The 20,245-nt window shown below is 39.3% G+C and overlaps 1 protein-coding gene across 1 annotated transcript in view; it reads right to left on the reverse strand.

The window, feature by feature from the left end:
* Positions 1 to 20,245, reverse strand: part of lpar1 (lysophosphatidic acid receptor 1) — a 40,559-nt gene that overhangs the window by 7,242 nt on the left and 13,072 nt on the right. Inside the window, exon 2 of the mRNA XM_020630599.3 lies at positions 11,772 to 12,528. Coding sequence (XP_020486255.1) covers positions 11,772 to 12,510 — 739 coding nt within the window. The 5' untranslated portion in view covers positions 12,511 to 12,528. The remainder of the gene's footprint in view (positions 1 to 11,771; positions 12,529 to 20,245) is intronic.

A 20,245-nucleotide genomic window follows, 5' to 3' on the forward strand; every position in this document is an offset into this window, starting at 1 on the left:
GAATTAAAAAAGCCTAATGTTGTGGAAAACAATCAGTCTAAAACACTAATCCATGAAGACAGAATAAAACTGTTTCTAAGAAAACAACTGTTTTCTTAGAAATTAAAAAACTCTTCCAAACAACATATGCCTCAGTTTTTTGTCTTGTAACAAAAATGCCACACCAGTGTTTCTGATCAGGGAGTGCTTCCCCTATGTTAATATGAAACATATTTTTGAAACTATACCTTTAGTATTCCATCATCATATCTTGAACCTTCTCACCTCATTTGTATTAGTATGATGCATCATCCTTTTTCTGACTGGATGAATAGTATCAGCTCACAAGAGGGAGGTCACTGACTCATTACTCATGAATGCCAGGATCAAGTGTGTTGTTAATTCAGTCAACAGATGATTTCAGTCATGACTATAAGAGAGCTGTAGGACCTTACACTCTTGAGACTGTAACACAAAAAGTGTTCATGAGAAATTGGGCAACCAGAGAGAGAGAGAGAGAGAGACAGAGAGACAGAGAGAGACAACAGTACTGACAGGCAGGCCTGTTATCTGTTAGTGTTGTGCAGGCAGCAGCTGCACTGAAGGCTTGACCTCACTTCCTAGCTATGCAGGCGGACTCTCCCGAGCTAGATACATTTCTTAAACGGTTCGAAGCCCAGCAGAGAAACTATCCGAACTATTTCTCTCTCAGTGAAATATCTTACTCCGGACAGGAACTTAAAAACATTCAAAAATGCAGCCAGAAAACATTATGATCGTGTTATGTGACTGTGTTTCCTGTCTTTCACAACGCTGTCTCATTTTGTGTTGAATGAAAACACAATGAAGTCATGAAGTTGTCCTTAACCACAGCTTGCAAAACTACAACTATAAAACACACAACTCCCCTTTACATTGCTCTGGATTGTTTCTTTTTTTGAACCTTCACATAATCTGCTACCTCTTTAACATTAACCATGCTTTTCTCATGAGTGGAGTGTAAAGTATGTCCATTTACAGGATGTTAGTCCTGATTTTCCCTCAACATGAGGAAGAAAACACTCTTTGTGTGAAGCTATGCTCTGAAAAGGTTTACCCTTTGAATCTTTCATTTCCTCTCTGAAGTCAGGGCTACATGGTTGCTTGCTGTACAACCTTCATCTCAAAATTGCCCCTTTACATTACAAAAAAAAAAATCCTCTCCATTTACTGTGTCCACATGGAGCAGATTTAGTGCCACTCCAGGTTCACAGAGGGTGAAGCAATATTTGAGATGAGGTTCAGAAACAAATAGCCTTTTGTTGTTGGACTTAGAGAATCCTTTTGCCTTGTCACTACTTAAAAATGCATGGAGTGAACATGGAGGGAAAATAGACCAGGGAAATGGAAAGTCAGTGCAGAAAAGTAAATAAATACAGCTCTGATGGAGGCCTGGAAAATCTGGAAACTACTTTGACACTTTCCAGGTCTTGATAGAGTCAGGAAATACACAGGAGTAAGAGATGTGTGTAATTTTGCCATACTGGTAGCAGCAGTGTTCCTGATTACACATTTTGACATTTGAAGGACCATCTTCAGCTAAACAGACCTTTGACCTTGTTGAAAACATATCAATACTGGATTGTCTTTTAGCCAATTAGAACACTCGTAATGCAGGTAACAACAAATAATTTGGGATGTATGAGGAAATGACTGCCAAAGGGAGAGGTTAACAACAATACTTGGCATTAAAATCTTTATTAAGACCTCTGGGAGAAATCAAGAGAAGCTGTGTGCAGTGTCGAAACACATTTTCTATTCCCAAAATGTGTGGATCCAGTTTGCATGGAGGTCGATGAACAAGTGAAAAAAATGAAATAAAAAACAAAACGTATGGTAAGTCATAAATATGTGATGGTAAGTCATAATGAAGAAAAAGTAGGATACTATTCGGATGTTATATGAAATAAATTTGACATATAATATCATCATTTCGTTTCAAATCTTGTTTGTCCATATCCTGATTTTTAACTTTGACAGTTCAAATCTTGACAGCCTTTTTGACCTTCTTTGAGCACTTTTATTTCACTTATTTCTCCAACCTTCAATCTCTTTTTTTCTTCCCCTGGCGGAAATGGGCTTCCATATGAGAGAGAACAGAGGGCTATGAGAACAAAAATAAGGAAATAATGGGGACCAGACTATACGGCAATGAACTCTACGCTCACACAAACACACAGATGCGGGTAGACACAGATAAACACTCACATCTGCAGACACCATCACACGCAAATGCTCACTTATATAATTATACAGGCCAAAGACAGATGGAGGAGCACTTAAACACAATGTGAAAAACATTGTGGAGAAAGCACAAAGCAAAACTGCCGATTCTATCCCAGCATGCTTTGACTTAAGAATCAACAGTGTAACAACAGAGGTTTTACTTTTTCACTATGTACATCATCATTAGTGAATAATGAGTAATGCTTAGGAAGTCTTTAGTCTTTAGCTGTCTCTGAACAAACAATCCTGAACACATCCTGGATCTGACTCAATGTTAGTAGGAAAGGCTTTGCGCTAATGGCAGACGTGTCGTATTACTTTCAGAGAGAGGACATTGTTTTTCATTATCCTGACACACACTCTGTAACAACTTGTTCTATTGCACTCGGCCACATGTAGTGCACTACAGAATTACTTAAATATGAGGTCGTAATGGCTTAAAGAATCTGTTGTTGGTTCTTTAAAAGGTTTTTCTATTCAAATGTAATAACATATTTTTCATTTCCTTCTTTTCATGATGCAATCCAGTCCACATGTTGGCAGAGATTTCAGAAAAGCTCAAGAAAAGAGTCAAACTTTATTCTTCCCACCAAATTAGTTGCATCTCCTTTTCTTGGTAATTTAAAAGAACTTCTGGCTTCTGATATTTGTGAATGATGCACACGTTTTTGGTTAAGATATGAGACTGATTATGTCTTTGGCAGTTTTTGTGTTGGTGGGGTTGTTTTACACATACAATCTTGTCTACACACATGTACTCTACATGTTGTATTTCTAATAAAAGAAAGAAAATAACATTGTGTTGTCAAAAAGGGGATAAAAAGGAAATGATGGCCAGATCAAAATACAAAAAAGGTTGTTTCTGATACTTTAAAACAAACAAACAAAAAGTGGTGATTTTACTCTACACATATCAAACTGAAACAATCCACACAAGAAAACAACTACATCAGTGTATTTAGCAAATGACCCAGAGCAACATATAAACATAGTTCCAAAGCTGTACTGTGATGGGAGGTAGGTAAGAAAAAAAGGAGACAGTCAAGTTGATTTAATGGTTCAGATAATTACTCTGATGCTTTGGCAAAAATATAAAACAAAGTTTCTTTCATCCACAGCCTTTCAACTACTTTGAATGTAAGATTTTTAAGAATCTCTTTGATAGTGTCCATAGCAACCACAATAGCAACAGTAGAAGACGTAACAGCCCAACGTTTTTCTTGCGAGACCTGAAAGAATCTTCGTAGAAGCGAACAAACTAAAGATCATAAACATAAACCGAACAAAGATTATGAAGATACAATGTACATTTGTCACCAGAAAGTTTATCAAAACGACACTTAAGCCTCAAACTATCTTAAAATATTGCATTTTCCGCCGAAAATAGAAGGGATGTCCAGCATGGTTTTTTTTTCGCCAGGGGAAAACTGGGCAGTCACATGAGCTTCACAATGACAGATATCCTTTTTTCCCCTGTTTCAAACAGTCACATTTTTTCTTAAGGCATGACCACAAAGTGATTCTTTATCCTGAACTAAATGTTTATCAAAGTAACAATAATGAAGAAACGCCCCTGACCACATAAAAGTAGTCCTATCTAAACCCAATCCACAATGTCTCCAAAACCTTCACAAATATCTTCTTTTAACCCAAACCATGACTTTTCAGTCCAGACCAAACCATAACCATAGCACTGTCATATTATAAAACCTACTTGCCATCATATGTGATTGAGACTGAAGTGCTACCCATGCTCGACTTGTGAGGCATTGTAGATGCTGCACACGGCTATGACGCACTTGGCACAAAGAAAGTAGGCAATGCTTTCTTGCAATGGAGGTTTCCATCCACAATAGCCCACTGTGGATATTGTTTCTCCCATTGCATTGGTACTCTCAACCATCCAACAGACTTTCCCCTGAATACGCTTTTCCATAACTGATTGTCTGTCTCTGTAATAGACAACATTTGAATGACTACAAGAGATTTAATGCCAGAAAAAAATGTTAACACAGGTTGTTTTAAGTACTTGGCAACAGAGAGGAGTCTTTGCTTTGCAGCTAGGACAAAGTGGTGCTAACATTGTTTTGCTTAAAGAAATCTAGGAATGCAAGGGTATGAAGTCAAATATATCAATATAACTTTTCAAATTACATGAAAATTGTTTGCAATTAGTAAAAACATTGCACAGTGGCCCATAGGGCCCTTTATGGGTTTGAGCTTTTTTAAAGATTATTACTTTTTGGCGTTATTCTTGTTCTGACAAGATAGACAGGAAATAAATGTAGAGAGAAATTAACATGTAGCCAACTGTAGCCTCTGCGGGGCGCCTTTTCTATGCACGTAGTTAAACTGGCATCCTGCATGTGATCATTTTTGGCTCTCACACTTCTGTGTTTGTGCTGAAATATTACATTTCTACATGTCCTAGTGTCATAATTAACTCATAAGTAGGTTGAGTGATAATAATTGAGCTATCATTTCTTAGATGCCTTCATACCAGCTTAGATTTCCACTAATGTGTAATTCTACACATTGTCTCCTTTTCGTCCCATTAATTTCTGTTAGTATTCCTTTTTCTTTTTATCTTGATGGTTTCCTGCCACTCCCTCCCTCCCTGTCTTTCCAAATCCATTATCTGTCATATAATACATTTAATTCCCTCCTCTTTTTGTTTCACTTAATACCAGTGTTATCCCCCCATCCCTCCCTTCCTTATTTCTGTTTTCTGCAGCCTGTCTCCCATCTAACCTCTTTGCTGTCTCTCAAGTCTTACCCTTCTTTCTTTCCCTCATCATCTCTTTCTATCATTATCTTGACCCAACCATCATCTGCAGTCCTGACTCTTTGAAATAAGCCAATTGACAGAATCCATTATATATATTTTTCCCATTTGACCACAGAGAGATTTATTTTTCCTATATCCTCGTTACCACAGCATAACTTTCACAAACACACACTGGAGATTAGATCACATTGAGTCGCTGAGTGTTTACAGTTATTGATAAAGACGCTTGTGGTGGGCACATCAATGGAGTCTGGTGATGGTGTCACAGTGATCTAATGGTGGTGGTGATGGAGAGACATGCTTTTGACTGGAAGTACAGTGAGTGCTTTGAAATGTCAATAATGAAGGTTTTCTGTTCTGCTATGGGCTGGAATGTGTGTGAAGTTGTTTGTTAAAAACAGTGACTCATTCACGTCTAGCTGCGGGTTTTTCTTTTTGCAAACTTACTTAAAAATAATGTACAATAATACAATAACGTTTTTACACACTTCAAAATCCTGATTATCAAAAACAGCCATGCTGAACACCACTAAATTCAAAATCATTTTTAAACATATTTCTACTTCTTCATGGACATTATTAGAGCTGAATTGGATTATATACTTACAGCTACAACAAAAACATGGGAGAAAGGCAAAACTAGTGAATACAAAATCTCTTTATAACTGACTTAAACTACTACAAATATTAATATCAGTCCTATGTCTAACATCATTGTTATAACTGTAAATGTGAATCTCAACTTCAACTGCTATAATCAATATTATCTGTCTTTTCCTTTTTGTTTTTTTTGTTTTGTTGTTTTGTTGTTGTTGTTGTTGTTGTTGTATATTAGTGATGTACAAATAAAGACTGATTGATTGCTAATCATCATCTAATGCACATCAAGGTAATTATTGTAAAAAGAAAGTTGCTAATGAAGAGAAAATATGCTTTAGTATGGTACAGTCATAACTGACAACACATTATTTTCTTTGCTGTGACAAAATCCATGAATTGCTTCTAATAATACTCATCGAGCTATACTCAGGTTTGCATTCTTGTGTCCGTGATTTATTATAATAATTATTCAAAAGTTTTACAGTAACAGGATGAGATACCATGACAGAAACTGTGTTGTAAAAAAAATTTCTGTATTTTGTGGATATTTCATTAAATGTCCAGCCAAAATCTCTCCCAAGAATCTAATAATGAAGCAACTAATGCAAACCAAAATACTCACAAAAAGCTATTTCTTATGCAGAGCTGATTTAGAGGATATTTTAAGAACCTTCAGATCTTTGAGGTTACAAATCTAGGCTAACTTAGACAGTGAAATATGTTTAACAATGGTACTGAAATGGAATGGTAAATGGAGTTGAGCTTGTATAGTGCTTTGTCTAGTCTTCTGACCACTTAAAAGTCAAACATACCCATTCACATGCTGAAGACAGTTGTTACCATGTAAAGTGTTCCATCAGTATTAACTGATCCCATTCATACACATGAACCGACGAAGCAGCAGGAGCAACTCTCTGTTGAGTGTCTTGCCCAAGGACACATGGGACATGTTGCTGCAGGAGCTTGGGATCAAACCCCTGACCTTCGAGTTGAGAGACGGCCAGCTTTATACACTCAACAACAGCCGCCAAATGGACAACTAACTCTGCTGACCTAAGATTTCAAAAAACAGATGCTGCCTTTGCGGGTAATTATAAAAGTCCAACTATACAGTAATTCCTCGCGTTAAGCTCCTCTCTCACACACACACACACACACGCACACGCGCACGCACACGCACACACACATACACATTCAAACACAGAAAACAGGTGACATTGTGAGATGCCCTTTGACAGTGGATTGGATGGTGTTTGAAGGCTCTGATTGGTTCTGCTCTCAGTCATGCATTGCAGATGCAGAAAGAAAAGCCAGTGAGTTCCTGTGTTGAACATTGATTGGTTATACAGTGTGATTTTGGAATAAGTGTATGTCAGTGATACAGCATCTGTGTGCATGTGTTAGCTGATGGTATGCCCTGGCACTCCACACTGTCTGACGATGCGACCGCATACACTACCATGGGATTTCAGATAATCAAATCATTTACAGAGGACCCCGTTATGAGCCAACATCTGACACACAGATGAACACATAGTGAACAAGGGTCATGGATCATTAGACAGTGCTGTTGACTCAGTGAATAGTGATGAAGAGAATCCTGTTGGTGTCATTCAAACTTGTTTTTCAGCAAAAGAACACCAGCGGCCAAATTGACAAAATTCTGAGTTGGGCACTGCCCTTCCTGCCCGATATTATCCATTGCTGTACAAAGAGAATTCTATAAGATTTAACCTGGACAATTAATTGGAAGAAAGTTTTCTTTCCAATTTGAGTCACTTTAACTATATTATGTAAGTCCTCATTTCAAAAAGTTTTGGCTTCTTAAAGCGAATCAAATCAGAATCCGGTCTATTGCCTAATAGTTGTAATTTTCCTTGTGTCTTTGATGCATCTATTAAAATGGAACAACAAAATTGGAATTAGGCACAGGTAAATAGATAAAATCCTTAATTTTTGTGAATTTTTCTTCTAAACGTGCCTGGATGAGATTTCGGTTTAACAAAAACTAAAAGGGCTTTCCTTTCTTTCCAAACAAATGCAAAGATATTTGAAAAGTTTTGCGAAAATCCATGCTTACTTTCTGCTTTTCTTTGCAAGTAACTGCCACCTCCAGAGTCTTTGACACGATGTGAAACTTTGTGGGGAGAGTCTTCTATTTGCCTGCAGGCTCAAGTGCAAGAATGTGCATCTTTATAAGCATTCACAGGAACCAATTTTGCACCAATTCCAACAGTATAAAGATGATTTCCTCCACAGCTTACTAGTGGTCATAAACAAAACAAATAGTTTTGAGGAATGGGAAAAATACATTATATTTCCATTCGTATGTGTGCGACTGAAAGCTGCTGCCACGTGTTCATATGTCCTTATTGTTTAGTCTTCGGAAAAACATATTAAGTGGTTTTTGTTTTCCCATCATTCCACTACTTGCGTACATCAGAGTTTATGTGAATGTAGAGAATCTGCCAGACCCTGAGGGGTTCATGTGAGTGTGTACATGTACAGTTTGTGCCTCTGCTAAGCATGTGTGCAAGTGTGTGAAACCACATTTTTTTTTCAAACTTCTTATCCTGTCTTTCCGAGAAGAAATCACCCATGTCTGGTTGCTAAAGCATCTTGAGAAGGACCAAGTGAAGAGGACAGCAGGCAACAGGGGAACAGTAATTCTCATCTGGCCAGCAGATGGGAAGAACTGGATTGGGAATTGCTCTGAGGTTTACTTTCTCATCAACTAATCTCAATCTTCCCCCTAAAAAGTCCAACATAATAAAACTCAATGGCAACTTGAACGCACTACAGACTGAATGACTTCTGACCCCTTTTCTGTCTTGCTTAGGTCAGGTAGACAAAAACAAGCAAACATGGATCTTTCTTAATGAAACGGGAGGGAAGGGTGCGCAAGGGCTGTGAAAAAATGCATGCCATGCAAATCTAGTTGAAACAAGTACTACCTCAAAAAACAGAAAAATCTTATATCCTCCTGAAAATGATCTCACTCGACCACAGCGATGGATTCCAGACAGAACCAAAACACATCACACCCTCGCGTGAATTTCTCTCCGAAGAAAGTATTGGCAGAAGTGAAAAGAAACTAATATGAATTTTTTTAGAACCAAAATGATTTAAATAATAATAAGATTTGTTGATTATATTTTGGAACACTTGGTGCCCAAAGTAATCAAAAATATATTATTTTGTAGTTTAGCCAAAGAATACAAAATATTTGACCACATTAAATTACAGAAATAGATCTAAGTTTTGTCTTCACAGTGGCTGTTCATTAATTTATCCACTTCAGCACCGAGTTGCACCAGTTGTGCACCATCAATGTTGCCTAGTTTGAATATAAGTTCTAACTTACGACAGAGTTTGCATACTACTTCCATTGAAGGTGTTGCACAAGCTGTGAAGTTATAACTTCAATCTAACACCTAGCTCCTAGTAGGTGCACAGTCCTCCTCAAAATAGGAACGAGATGTAGCACTGTAACAAACACAACAATATATCTGGTGCAACAGGCCACGGCACATCACAAAGCTTCCATGTTTTGTTTTGTAATGCTACATATTAAAAAAATTGGTATACTGCAGTAGAGCTATCCCTTAGCTTCCATTATAGCAGTAGTTTAAGTGTCCCACACTAATTCATTTATCTGTTTTGTTTACATGACATCTTCTATTTCTGGACTCATTATAAGATCATGTTGGGCTTTTATAAATCAAAAGCTTGAACAGCCATTGACCCCAACCCAGGCCTTTCCTGCAGAACATGATATTAAGAATCTACATTTCTCACTCTGTTTAGTTTCTAATGAACCATTTGCTGTGTGTGTCAGGATGAAGTCACCAGACAGAATTTGGACCATGTTTATTCAAAAAGGGTTTCTTGTTAAGGGATAGTAGCAGAACACAACAATAATTCATTCAAGTGTGTTTTGGTGTTACTGTATGACTCAGAGTTCTCATGAGATAGTGTTTACAAGAAGGCAGCTGCAGTGTCACAAAGAGTTTCAACTATTTAACAGTGGAAAAAGACAGTGGCAGCTTGATTCTGTTGATTTGGTGTTCTGAACACAGGCCATGTAGAGCTACTAAATCATAATTTAAAGTGTTATAGTGTCACAACTGTAACTTCCCAGAAAGAACCCTAAAAAGTTACCTAAAAAAACAGAAAGATAATCAATATTAATCAAATTTAAACGTTCCTTATTTGTCTTATATAGTAGAAGTCTGGAGATAGTTACAGCCATAAGTAATTCACTTATATGCTAACTACTAATGCATTTTACTTCTATAGCCATAAGGACACACAAAGATGTCTGCAGATTCGACTGAAAGCGAGTTACTTTCCCTCCCTGAAAAACTGTTGACCTATACAAGGCAGGTTAAATAAAGGGAAATAAACAAAGAAACTTTATGAAAAAAACGTGTGTCTTAAACATACTATAGGCTGCAGAGCAGATTCTGTTGTCCACTGCTTTGAATTAAGGGTGAAGCAAAGATAACAGAGGCAACAGGATGAGATTATACAGCACATAGGAGACAAATCACAGAGAATCCTTTGGTATGTTTTGTCTAGGACCAACACATCCTGCTTCAAGGCAGAAAGAAGTGCTTTTCCCACAATTCACACTCCAACTTACTTTACACACAGCTGAGGTAGCAAGCTACTGTGCTACAGTCAGTCCATGTTTAATGAAAGCAATCAGTGTATTTATTACAAAGCACTGTAGAGGTATGTGGACTATCAAAGTGGGAAACATATCATTGCTGGATGCTGGAGACATTAAGCTGTCAGAGTGCACACACAGCTCAAGGTTGAAAATAAAACTGGCTCCGTTTGACAGAGGGGGTCCTCTTCCCTGCATGAACAAGCACAAAAAAATCAGACTGCATACTAGTGCAACACCATTCTAATACTTGTATGTAATGATAGCTATATAATTCATAATTCTGGATTTATTTATTTTTTAAGATTTATTTGTGGGCTTTTTGTGCCTTTATTGGAGAGATAGGACAGTGGATAGAGATGAAAATCAGGGAGAGAGAGAGTAGGGAATGACATGCGGGAAAGGAGCCACAGGTTGGATTCGAACCCGGGCCGCCCGCGTTGAGGACTATAGCCTCCATATATGGGATGCGCGCACTGCGCCACCAGCACCCCATAATTCTGGATTTTTAAGGGTTGGACACTATTTCTACCTCAGGTGAAAAAGCATACTAGTAAGACTGTCCAACCCCTGGACTTCACAATTCCATAACATGGACAAGGTGATTGTGGGACTACCATAAAATTTCTTTTAATTGACTTAAACATTGCCAACATTAAACGTTGCATTATGCTTGTGTGGATTCGTTTATACATTTCTTAGTTTGAGACCAGCAGAAATCTGAAAATAGCAACAAGAGTGATATAATATGTCACTGTGACATCACACTTGATTATTGATGTCGTAATGGTCAGCAGCTAGATCTGGGAATTTGGTTTTGGCTCAGCAAACATGCAAATGATTAAAGTTGCTGTACAATCACGAACATCATGAAGATGATGTCTTTGGGTTTTTCCCACCACCATTTGTTCCCAATCAGAGCTGGGCATCTGTTAAACCTCCGAATGTATTCTCTTCAGGAAACAAGGGAAGGGATTTTGCTCACAGTTAAGAAAAATAGAGTTCATTGTATAAAGTCAACAAACCACATCGAGTGCTTTGATTCCAATATCTACACTATTCCATTCATAGAACGGTATCTTCTACACAGAATAAAGGCACACGAGCCTTATAGTATAATAGGAGGAAGGGGCGCCTGAGATGATGTATTAGAGGCTTTCATTTTTGCTAGGCAAACACTGAGCATGGACTGTGCACTGAATGATACAGCCTCACAGAAAAGACCCATCAACTGATTCATTGTTCATCTGCTGCTGCTGAAATGCTGAAATCACCATTACAGAGGTATCAGACTACAAATACCCAGAAGAGTTAGACAAAGACACAAGAGGTTTAAGTGTAAAGTAATAGTGTGGCTAGATGGAGATAGATAGGCTAGAAAGTAGAAAGCTAGCTGGCTCGCTAACAAGACAGACCGAAAGATAGACAGACAGGTACATAGGTAGGTAGGTTATATATATTTCTTACCCAAGACAATCACAACGGTTTTCAGCAGGGACATCATGGTGTCACGGTTGCGTCGTGGTCCAGAGCTATGCCGTGACATCCTCATGGTCCTCTGGCGCACATAGACAAAGATGTGGGCATAAAGCGTCACCATGACAACAAATGTCACTAGGTTAAACACTGCCCAGAAAACCAGGTATGAGTTGCTGTAAAGTGGGGCCATGTTGGAGCAGTAGCTAATGCTACAGATACAGTTCCAGCCCACACTGGGGATTGCCCCCATAACTATGGACATGGTCCAGATTATGACAATCACCACCACTACACGTCGGTTACTCATGCGTGTGTGTAACTGCATGCGAAACACGGTGATATGGCGCTCTATGGCGATGGCTAGCAGGTTGGCCACGGACGCTGTGAGGCTGGTATCGATCAAGCCTTGGCGCAGCAGCCATGTGGAAACAGTAAGACGCCTCGTGTTTGGTCCCGTGTTGAACATCAAGTAGAAGTATGCAAGTCCAGCAAAGAAGTCAGCAGCTGCCAGGTTTGCCATCAGGTAGTATATGGGGAAGTGAAACCTCCTGTTGACATAGATGGCGATCATCACGAGAAGGTTCGCAAGCATGATGAAGATGCACACGGTGATTCCCAAACCCATCACCAGTCTGCTGACGGTGTTCCAGTCAGATGCAAGGTACTTGCCACTGCGGTTGTAGAAGAAGGCGATGGTCTCATTGTAGTAACACTGTTCATCATCCATGGTGGAAGTGGTGCTTTTCTGTTGGAGAAAACATGTTAAATGTTAAGAAAAGTCAGCACTGATAGTGAAGATGTTAAGGCTATAAAAGAGATGTTAAGGTTGTAAAAAATTTGATTACAAATGGTGATGTTTGGGGGGGGGGGGTTATTTTCAGATACACTGTTCTGCAACAATGCCCATTTTCTCAAAACAACTCCCACAAATAAGAGTTCCACAGAAAAGCAAGATTGCATGGTGAGATCACATCTGGTTGTTCAACCCTAGTTTGCAACTGAACCATCCCATATGAGTCAAATTTATGATATTACAGTATGATATACAAGAAGTTTGGAGTTTCCCAGGTCCCAAGGGTTTGATATACAGGAAACTTGTATTCAGATTACTGTGCAGGTTACTGTGCAACCTTTAACCAGAAAAGATGAGCTCAAATGTATCTGAAATGTATTTGGTACGCGTTGGTACCAAACAAAGGTCTCCGAATGCAAATGCATTGTCCTAAAACACAGACACAGACAACATAACATTGTTCCGTGCCTAAGTACAGTTGTGTATGTAAACAGTACAATACAGGTCACAGTGTGCACAGTGTTGGTATGCAAATCCACAAAGAAGAAGAAAGAAGAAGAAGCAACCATAGCAGCCACTGGCTGGCTGGGTACATCCCGTTAACTGTAGATAGACACCAACAACGAACCTCTTCATACTTCCAAACCGTGCAACTCAAAGGATGAAATGGGCACATGCTGCACAGATACAATGGTTTTTGAAACAACAGGAGCTGTTTAAAATTAAGTCATTTAACGGTCAACTTCCTTGTTTGAGCACAGTTTCGTTCACATCTCCCGCGGACCGTACTCGAGTACACATGAATGGTGCCAGAGATCACCTTTTCAAGCGGACTCAGACATGGTACCTGAGTACGAAACGAGTACAGTACGGTTTGTGTTCCCACATTAAATGGGGGGAATATCCTCTGTGTCTTTACTTTCTAGAGCACATGACCCACTTTTAAGTAATGGTCAAGAAAGGGTTAATCTCTTCTTTCAGGGGATAATGCATGTATTCCTCTTTCATAACCTTCAACACAAAGCAGCACTCAGGAAACATGTGGAGTTAAACTGCTTCCAGAAACATGGGAAAACAAAAATCCCCTTTGGATTATCCTCAAATGATTAGTTGTCATTGTTTGTGTGTCTGTGTGTTGTGACTGAGTTATTACATATGAAGAAAACAACCACTGTTAAGATAGAAAAGGAGCTTTATAAGAGCAATTTATCGAAACAGGTTTGTTGAAAACAAACCTTGTATTGTCTACAAGTCACAGTGAACAGCAACACTACACAAAGGTGGTGTGTGTCTTTCTGTGTGCGTGCCTGCCTGCTTGCTACACTGTGCTTGTGTTTGTCTAGGGTATGAATGCTGTGTGAACAAACACTGGAGGGCCATGAAACTGAAACTTTTTTTTTGCATCTGGTTGAGTTTTATGAAAATTCCAGCCTTCACACTTAGAAAGAGTGCTAACAAGAATGCATATGTGTGTGTGTGTGTGTGTGTGTGTGTGTGTGTGTGTGTGTGTGTGTGTGTGTGTGTGTGTGTGTGTGTGTGTGTGTGTGTGTGTGTGTGTGTGTGTTTGTGTGTGTGTGAGTGTGAGTGTTTGTAATGAGCTCCAGTCCGGCACAGATGCTGGTTTCTCTCATGCATCCTTTACCGGAAACAGGACCTCAGGATAAGAGGATGGGAGGGTGTGTAAATCAGACAGAGACATAGAGAGTAGGGGTACAAATACAGAGGGGACAAGGACTGCAGAAACAAATAGAAGTTCTGCTTTGAAGGCAAAGTGTTTTTAAATCCCTCTGATTTGATTTACTTTTTTATGAGGCCGCTCAAATCCTCTAAACCCTCGTTTCTCCCTGCAGTGACACAGTAAACATCTTCCCTCTGCCAAAACTGAACCGCAAACATGAAGGATTTCTTCCCCCCTCCTGGTCTAATTTACAATGTTGGAAAAACTACCCCAACCTTCACCTCTGAAAAAAGTCACATGAAAAATAAATTCATTCTTGTGGGAAATGAGGCAGTGTTGCAAACTATGAAAGCTGAAGTTTGCAAAAAAAAAAAATTCAACTCTTGCACCTTGCACTATATTTCATAGGAAACGTATTGTTTTGATGGCCATAATATACAAGATATGTTACATAATACGTTAAATGTAACGGTAGCAACAAGCCATCATTTATTTCCCTGCTATGCTTTTTCCCCCATAGTATCTGATTCAATAACTTCTACATGTTGCCTGTTTCTACGCTCTAAATCAAGCCAAAAGCAATTAGGAGTCAATTATACAGTATACTGGCTCAGAATGTTGGAGCATACAGCATCTTTATATTTCTTAGCCAAAACGGATGTATATGAAGCATGGCAGGGCACCAATAACATAAAGAAGGTAATCCTAATCAATTAAATAATAAACGCTGTCAGGGACTATGTTTATACTTCCAATTTCCTGAGGAGGGCCGATAAGGGTCTCCATTGGCGGACATGTTTGCTTGAGGTGGCTGTTAAATGTTATTTCATGCACTGAAATAGCAATGGAACGTTCTATTAGCTGTATTGAATTATTGCTAATGCTGTACTGCTCCAGACAAGCCGGATGTGTCTGCTTTGTTTCTGCACATTGATTTCTGAACAGACATGTCAAAAATAAACACAGGCCTGGATTTGCTTTAATAAGGCTGTGTTTTTATTCATCACGTTTTTCTACATCAATTACCAACGTAAGCTTCAGAGTTACTTCAGAACTTCATTAGTATGATTTAAGATCACAAGCTATAAGTCAAGAAATCTAATCTTAAAGGAAACTACTTATATTTATTAGATAATGTGAAAATAATGTGTCCGACATTCATCAGGACATTCTGGGAGCTCTCAGCTTCTCAGTAGGTTCCTGTAGCCCAGTAGACCAGAAGCCAGGCTCTCGAGTAGACGGAGCTCCCCCAACCTTCAGTGAGGTGCTCTGGCACAACAACCACCTGACATCCCTGACGCCCAGCCGCCAACATCGGACCGTGTTGTCCCAAACACCGCACAACGCCCAGACTCCACCATCGTACTGTGTCGTCCCTCAACCACTGCCCGACGCCAAGACACCACCATCGTACTGTGTCATCCCTCAACCACTGCCCGACGCCCAGACACCACCATCGTACTGTGTCATCCCTCAACCACTGCCCGACGCCCAGACACCACCATCGTACTGTGTCATCCCTCAACCACTGCCCGACGCCCAGACACCACCATCGTACTGTGTCGTCCCTCAACCACTGCCCGACGCCCAGCCTGTTGGACCGTGTTGTCCCAACCTCCGCCTGACGCCTAGCCACCACCATCGGACCGTGTCGTCCCCACAACCATCGCCGTCCTCATTCATGCACAGCCTGCTCCGATGCTACCTTAGGGGTAAGGAAGTGGGGAGGAATAGAACCCTAACCCTAACCCTCTTGCCTGCATAGTATCCCATATGCAATTTTGTAAAGTGTCTTCAGATAACACTTGTTATGAATTGACGCTTTACAAATAATGATTGATTGATTGAGAGAAAGTGATCAGAAAGCATCAATTTCCTATTTGTAATGGGTCTGTGTCTGTGGTGATACTCAATTATTTTAGAAAGGGCATTATGGAACCTCAATTTGAGGTTTTTAATCATTACTTGAATCCAGAGGAGCAATAACTCAGCCATTACAGTAAGAGGCAGTGAAAGGATGAGTTACATCAGCAGCACTAATGCAGGATAGATCCATAGCAAGGGAGCCTCCAGGGCAACCACCATCGCAGATGAAAGCCCATTTATTCTATTTGTCATCTGCAGCTTATGGTCATTAAACGTCTCGAGGGAGCAGTCACTGGGGCACTCGATGCCTGAGGCCATTCGTCAGTACTAGAAAGTGGAGGAAGTGTCAGTGGCCTCTCAGTACACAATCCCAACACTTTCATCAGACCTTTGGAGCCTGCAGAGAGAGATCCTGTCATTGTGTTTGAATGTGTGTAGTTGGGTTGATCTTGTAAAAAGAAAACATTCAGACAAAAAAAAGAAAAAACAGAAAGAGGGGATTTTAGATTTCTGTGTCCCTGCACCTGGGTGTGTATAAGTGTAAAAGCGAAAGTTTGAGTGACTAAGTTGTTGAAGCATTTTAGTGAGTTTGTGTGCACAATGAGTTGAACCCTGGGTGTTTGACAGAGGACAAAACGCTGGCTGTGTGCTCGAGTGTGTGTCAACTCACTCCCTTCATGCTCGTTAGAAACGTGTGAGACATCTGGGTACGTGGAGAGAGAGAAGAAAGTGTGTCTTGTGTGTGTAAGTGTCTGACAGGCTATGAAAGGACCACCCTGGAATCCTTACTAGTGAGGTCATAACTCAAGCATCCGTACACTCATAATACACGCCTAACACACACAGACACACACACACACACACACACACACACACACACACACACACACACACACACACACACACACACACACACACACACACACACACACACACACACACACACACTCTGTGTCATGGTCTCCTTTTCTGTTTCAATGATACACACTTCATTACTGTTTTGAATAAGCAGAAACTTAAACCTACCTCTAAATATGCTGCAACATTTCATATGTTTGATGTTTTTTTTGGAAGGGGACATTCTCACTGCCCTTTGGTTGAATAAAGATACTTGACATTTGGCTTTTTTGGACCGAATAGTTCTAGAAACTGTTGGAACCCTCCCCTTTTTTTGATTGATTCCACACCGCAGGAACTATGAACTATTTAATTTCCTCAAACCCTGTTTAGAAGAACCTTTGTATCTCCTGCTTCAGAGAACTTACTCTCCTAGCACAAGAGGGACTTTGAGTGAAATAAGTGCATGGTGATTGGTCCATATGTCAGTGTAGGTTGATTGGTTGAACACCAATCCAAGAGCTAATCCAATACCACCCCCCACCAATTTTAAATCCCATGTATGAAAATAACAGTAAATAACTGTCAGCATAAAAAATCAAAATTAATAAAAATCACATAAACACACAACAAACAAGCTCCAGCCTCCCACCACGGCATCCTCCATAATATCTGTGTGTCGTGTAAGTGACCTTGATCAAGCAAATGTAGGCCAACCTACATCGCTTTAAGGTGAATTTCCGCCATCACCATGGTTACGAATGCAGACATAAAAGTGTCCCCATGGTGTGTAGTTTTCAGGGAACTTCTCAGGGACAGTTCCTCTTTAACAAGTCCCTATAATGGTTTGGTCTGAGAACACCTAATAAGACAAAAAGTTATATTTGAGAAATGTACTAAACCCAAACTCAAATCAAAAGTGTAATCAAAAGCTTGATGGACATTTGATGAATATCTTCTCTTATGAGTTATCTTGTGTGTGCAAAATTGACAAAATTGCATGTCCTGATGTGTTGTCAATCAATCTTAAACTTTTGGATTTTTGGATGCAAAGCCCTTTCCTCTAAGCAATATCTGCAATTTGAGGTTGTGACACTGATGAAGGCAATATGGCCAAAAACATTTTCCCTCTGGGATCATTACTCAATATGAAAAGTTAAGAAATGTAACATACAAGTCTATCTTTGGGTTTTGTAATCATTGTACTAACACATACTGAGATAAACTGGCTGGGTCCTGTCAGATTAATGGTGGAACAGAAGTTGAGTAAACTGCAGCAATTTAACCTCAGTCTGCTCCCGCTTTCTCAATGATTCAATATCTAACTGTTGCTTTTGTGAATATGTTCTTGAGAGGAACAAAGACTCAGTGTGAACACCACTGAAACAGAGACAGTTTAGTCTGTATTACAGAAAATGTACAACTAAGTCCAACAGATGTCTGGCCAAACCCTGATGTGGGAGTCTATACAGAGCTATAGTCCACATGGAGTTGATAACAAGACGAATACTCAAAAGATTAACTTGACCGTAACAGGGGTGATATTAGCATCTTTAGGCTCCTAAATAGAAACATGTAGAGTTCCAGCTCATCCTCCTGCTAAACCCCTACTTTAAGAACAAGAAATGTTTTCCTACATGTGAGATGTTTTATAAACAACAACAACAATACAATGACATTACTTGAGTTACACCACAAAACAGTTTGTAAGGAACTGAAAGATGGAAAGTTCTGCAACTACAAATTTGTAAAGGTAGGATATTATTATGAAATCAACGGTGACTTTTGGATTAAACCAACTGAACAGATGGTTTAAGTTATTACATGTGGCATTAGCAAAGGAATATATTTGACTTAAAATATTGATGATTATTACTACACAGTAATCAAAATGATTTGGAAAATTACTGTCAAATATTAAAAAAAACTGTCATTATTTTAGGGGTGCTGAGATGAAATTTATAGGTGCTGAAACACTCCTAAAAAGGGTCTTGAATCGCTTATGGACTGTAACCAACATCTTTTTTCCAGCTTTTTGTAATTGATAAGCCCCCCCGGCCAACATCTCACTTGTGACTAAAATCTGGATATGCTTACTTAAGTTCATAACCAGTTCAAACGTTAAGTTACTTCAAATGATTTACAAATGTTAATAGGCACCCCCACATTCTTAAGCCTTACATTTCATCCCATAGGCCAACTTGAAGCTCTCAAAGTTTGTTTTTAGAAAAGCACTTAAGCCAAGGTGAGTTTCTCAGATGTTTTGAATCTGGATCTTCTCAGCCTCTTCTAAAGTCTTTATCTTTTTTTTTTTTTTTGTAGGTTGTGCTTGTCCACCCCTGTGTTTGTTTTGTTCTCAATGATTTGTGAATAGTGTGACTATGCCATTTGCTCTGTGTTTATGTCTCATTTCTATGTCTCCATAGTTTTGAGGAGGTCAAGTGACAAAACAACAGAATACATTTTCTGACTTCGGAACACAGAAAAATATGATCATATGGAGATAGTTTGGATGTGAAAGTTCAAACTTAATTGCTTATGTGTTGTTCTACAAAAAAAAAAATGGCCCCTGCAGTTCATCAGCATTGCTTGAGCGGGAAATCGTTGGCTCTGTGGTCTTCAGCTTTGTGAGAAATCTTCATTTTCATAGAAAGTCACGAAAGATGTACGAGCGACTTACAGTCATGCATGAATTATCATTCCAAATAATGATTCCATTGCACACATCTGGAACACAGACATGATTTTGGAAGATGTAAAACTATTTTTATATCATCAAATAAATCACTGAGGTAGCAGACTACAGCTGTGCAGCACTTTACAAACCAGGCTTTGATGTGAATGAGTTCTTGCTTCATCTGACGGTGATAGAAAATGTCTTCACTAAAAGCTGCAGAATTTCTAACTCTGCTCTTGGAATCACTGTAAATTGTCCAGTCTAGGTTTAGTTAATGCCCATCCATCAGAGTCCTTGGGCCAAAATTCCATTCTCAAAAAAACTCTCCCAAGCGTCTATAGGAACCTCAGGAACTAAGTGTGTTACCACGGTGGCAAAAAGTGTTAGTAGTCCAATTGAAAATGTCTCTGGAACATGTCAAACAAACTGCATGTGGCTGATCTTTGCAACATAACATATACGCATACACATCAGGTCCTGACATCAGGGTAAGCCACATTATTAACAAATGGGCTGATGATTTGCTGATAGTGGCTGGTGTCAATGTTCAACAGATAAGTTGGTGCATCCTAGATTAAAGGCTTTATATGTGATTTTTTGATCCAGTAGAT

Source organism: Labrus bergylta, chromosome 17 (genome assembly GCF_963930695.1).
Source record: "Labrus bergylta chromosome 17, fLabBer1.1, whole genome shotgun sequence".
NCBI classification, from domain to species: Eukaryota; Metazoa; Chordata; class Actinopteri; order Labriformes; family Labridae; genus Labrus; species Labrus bergylta.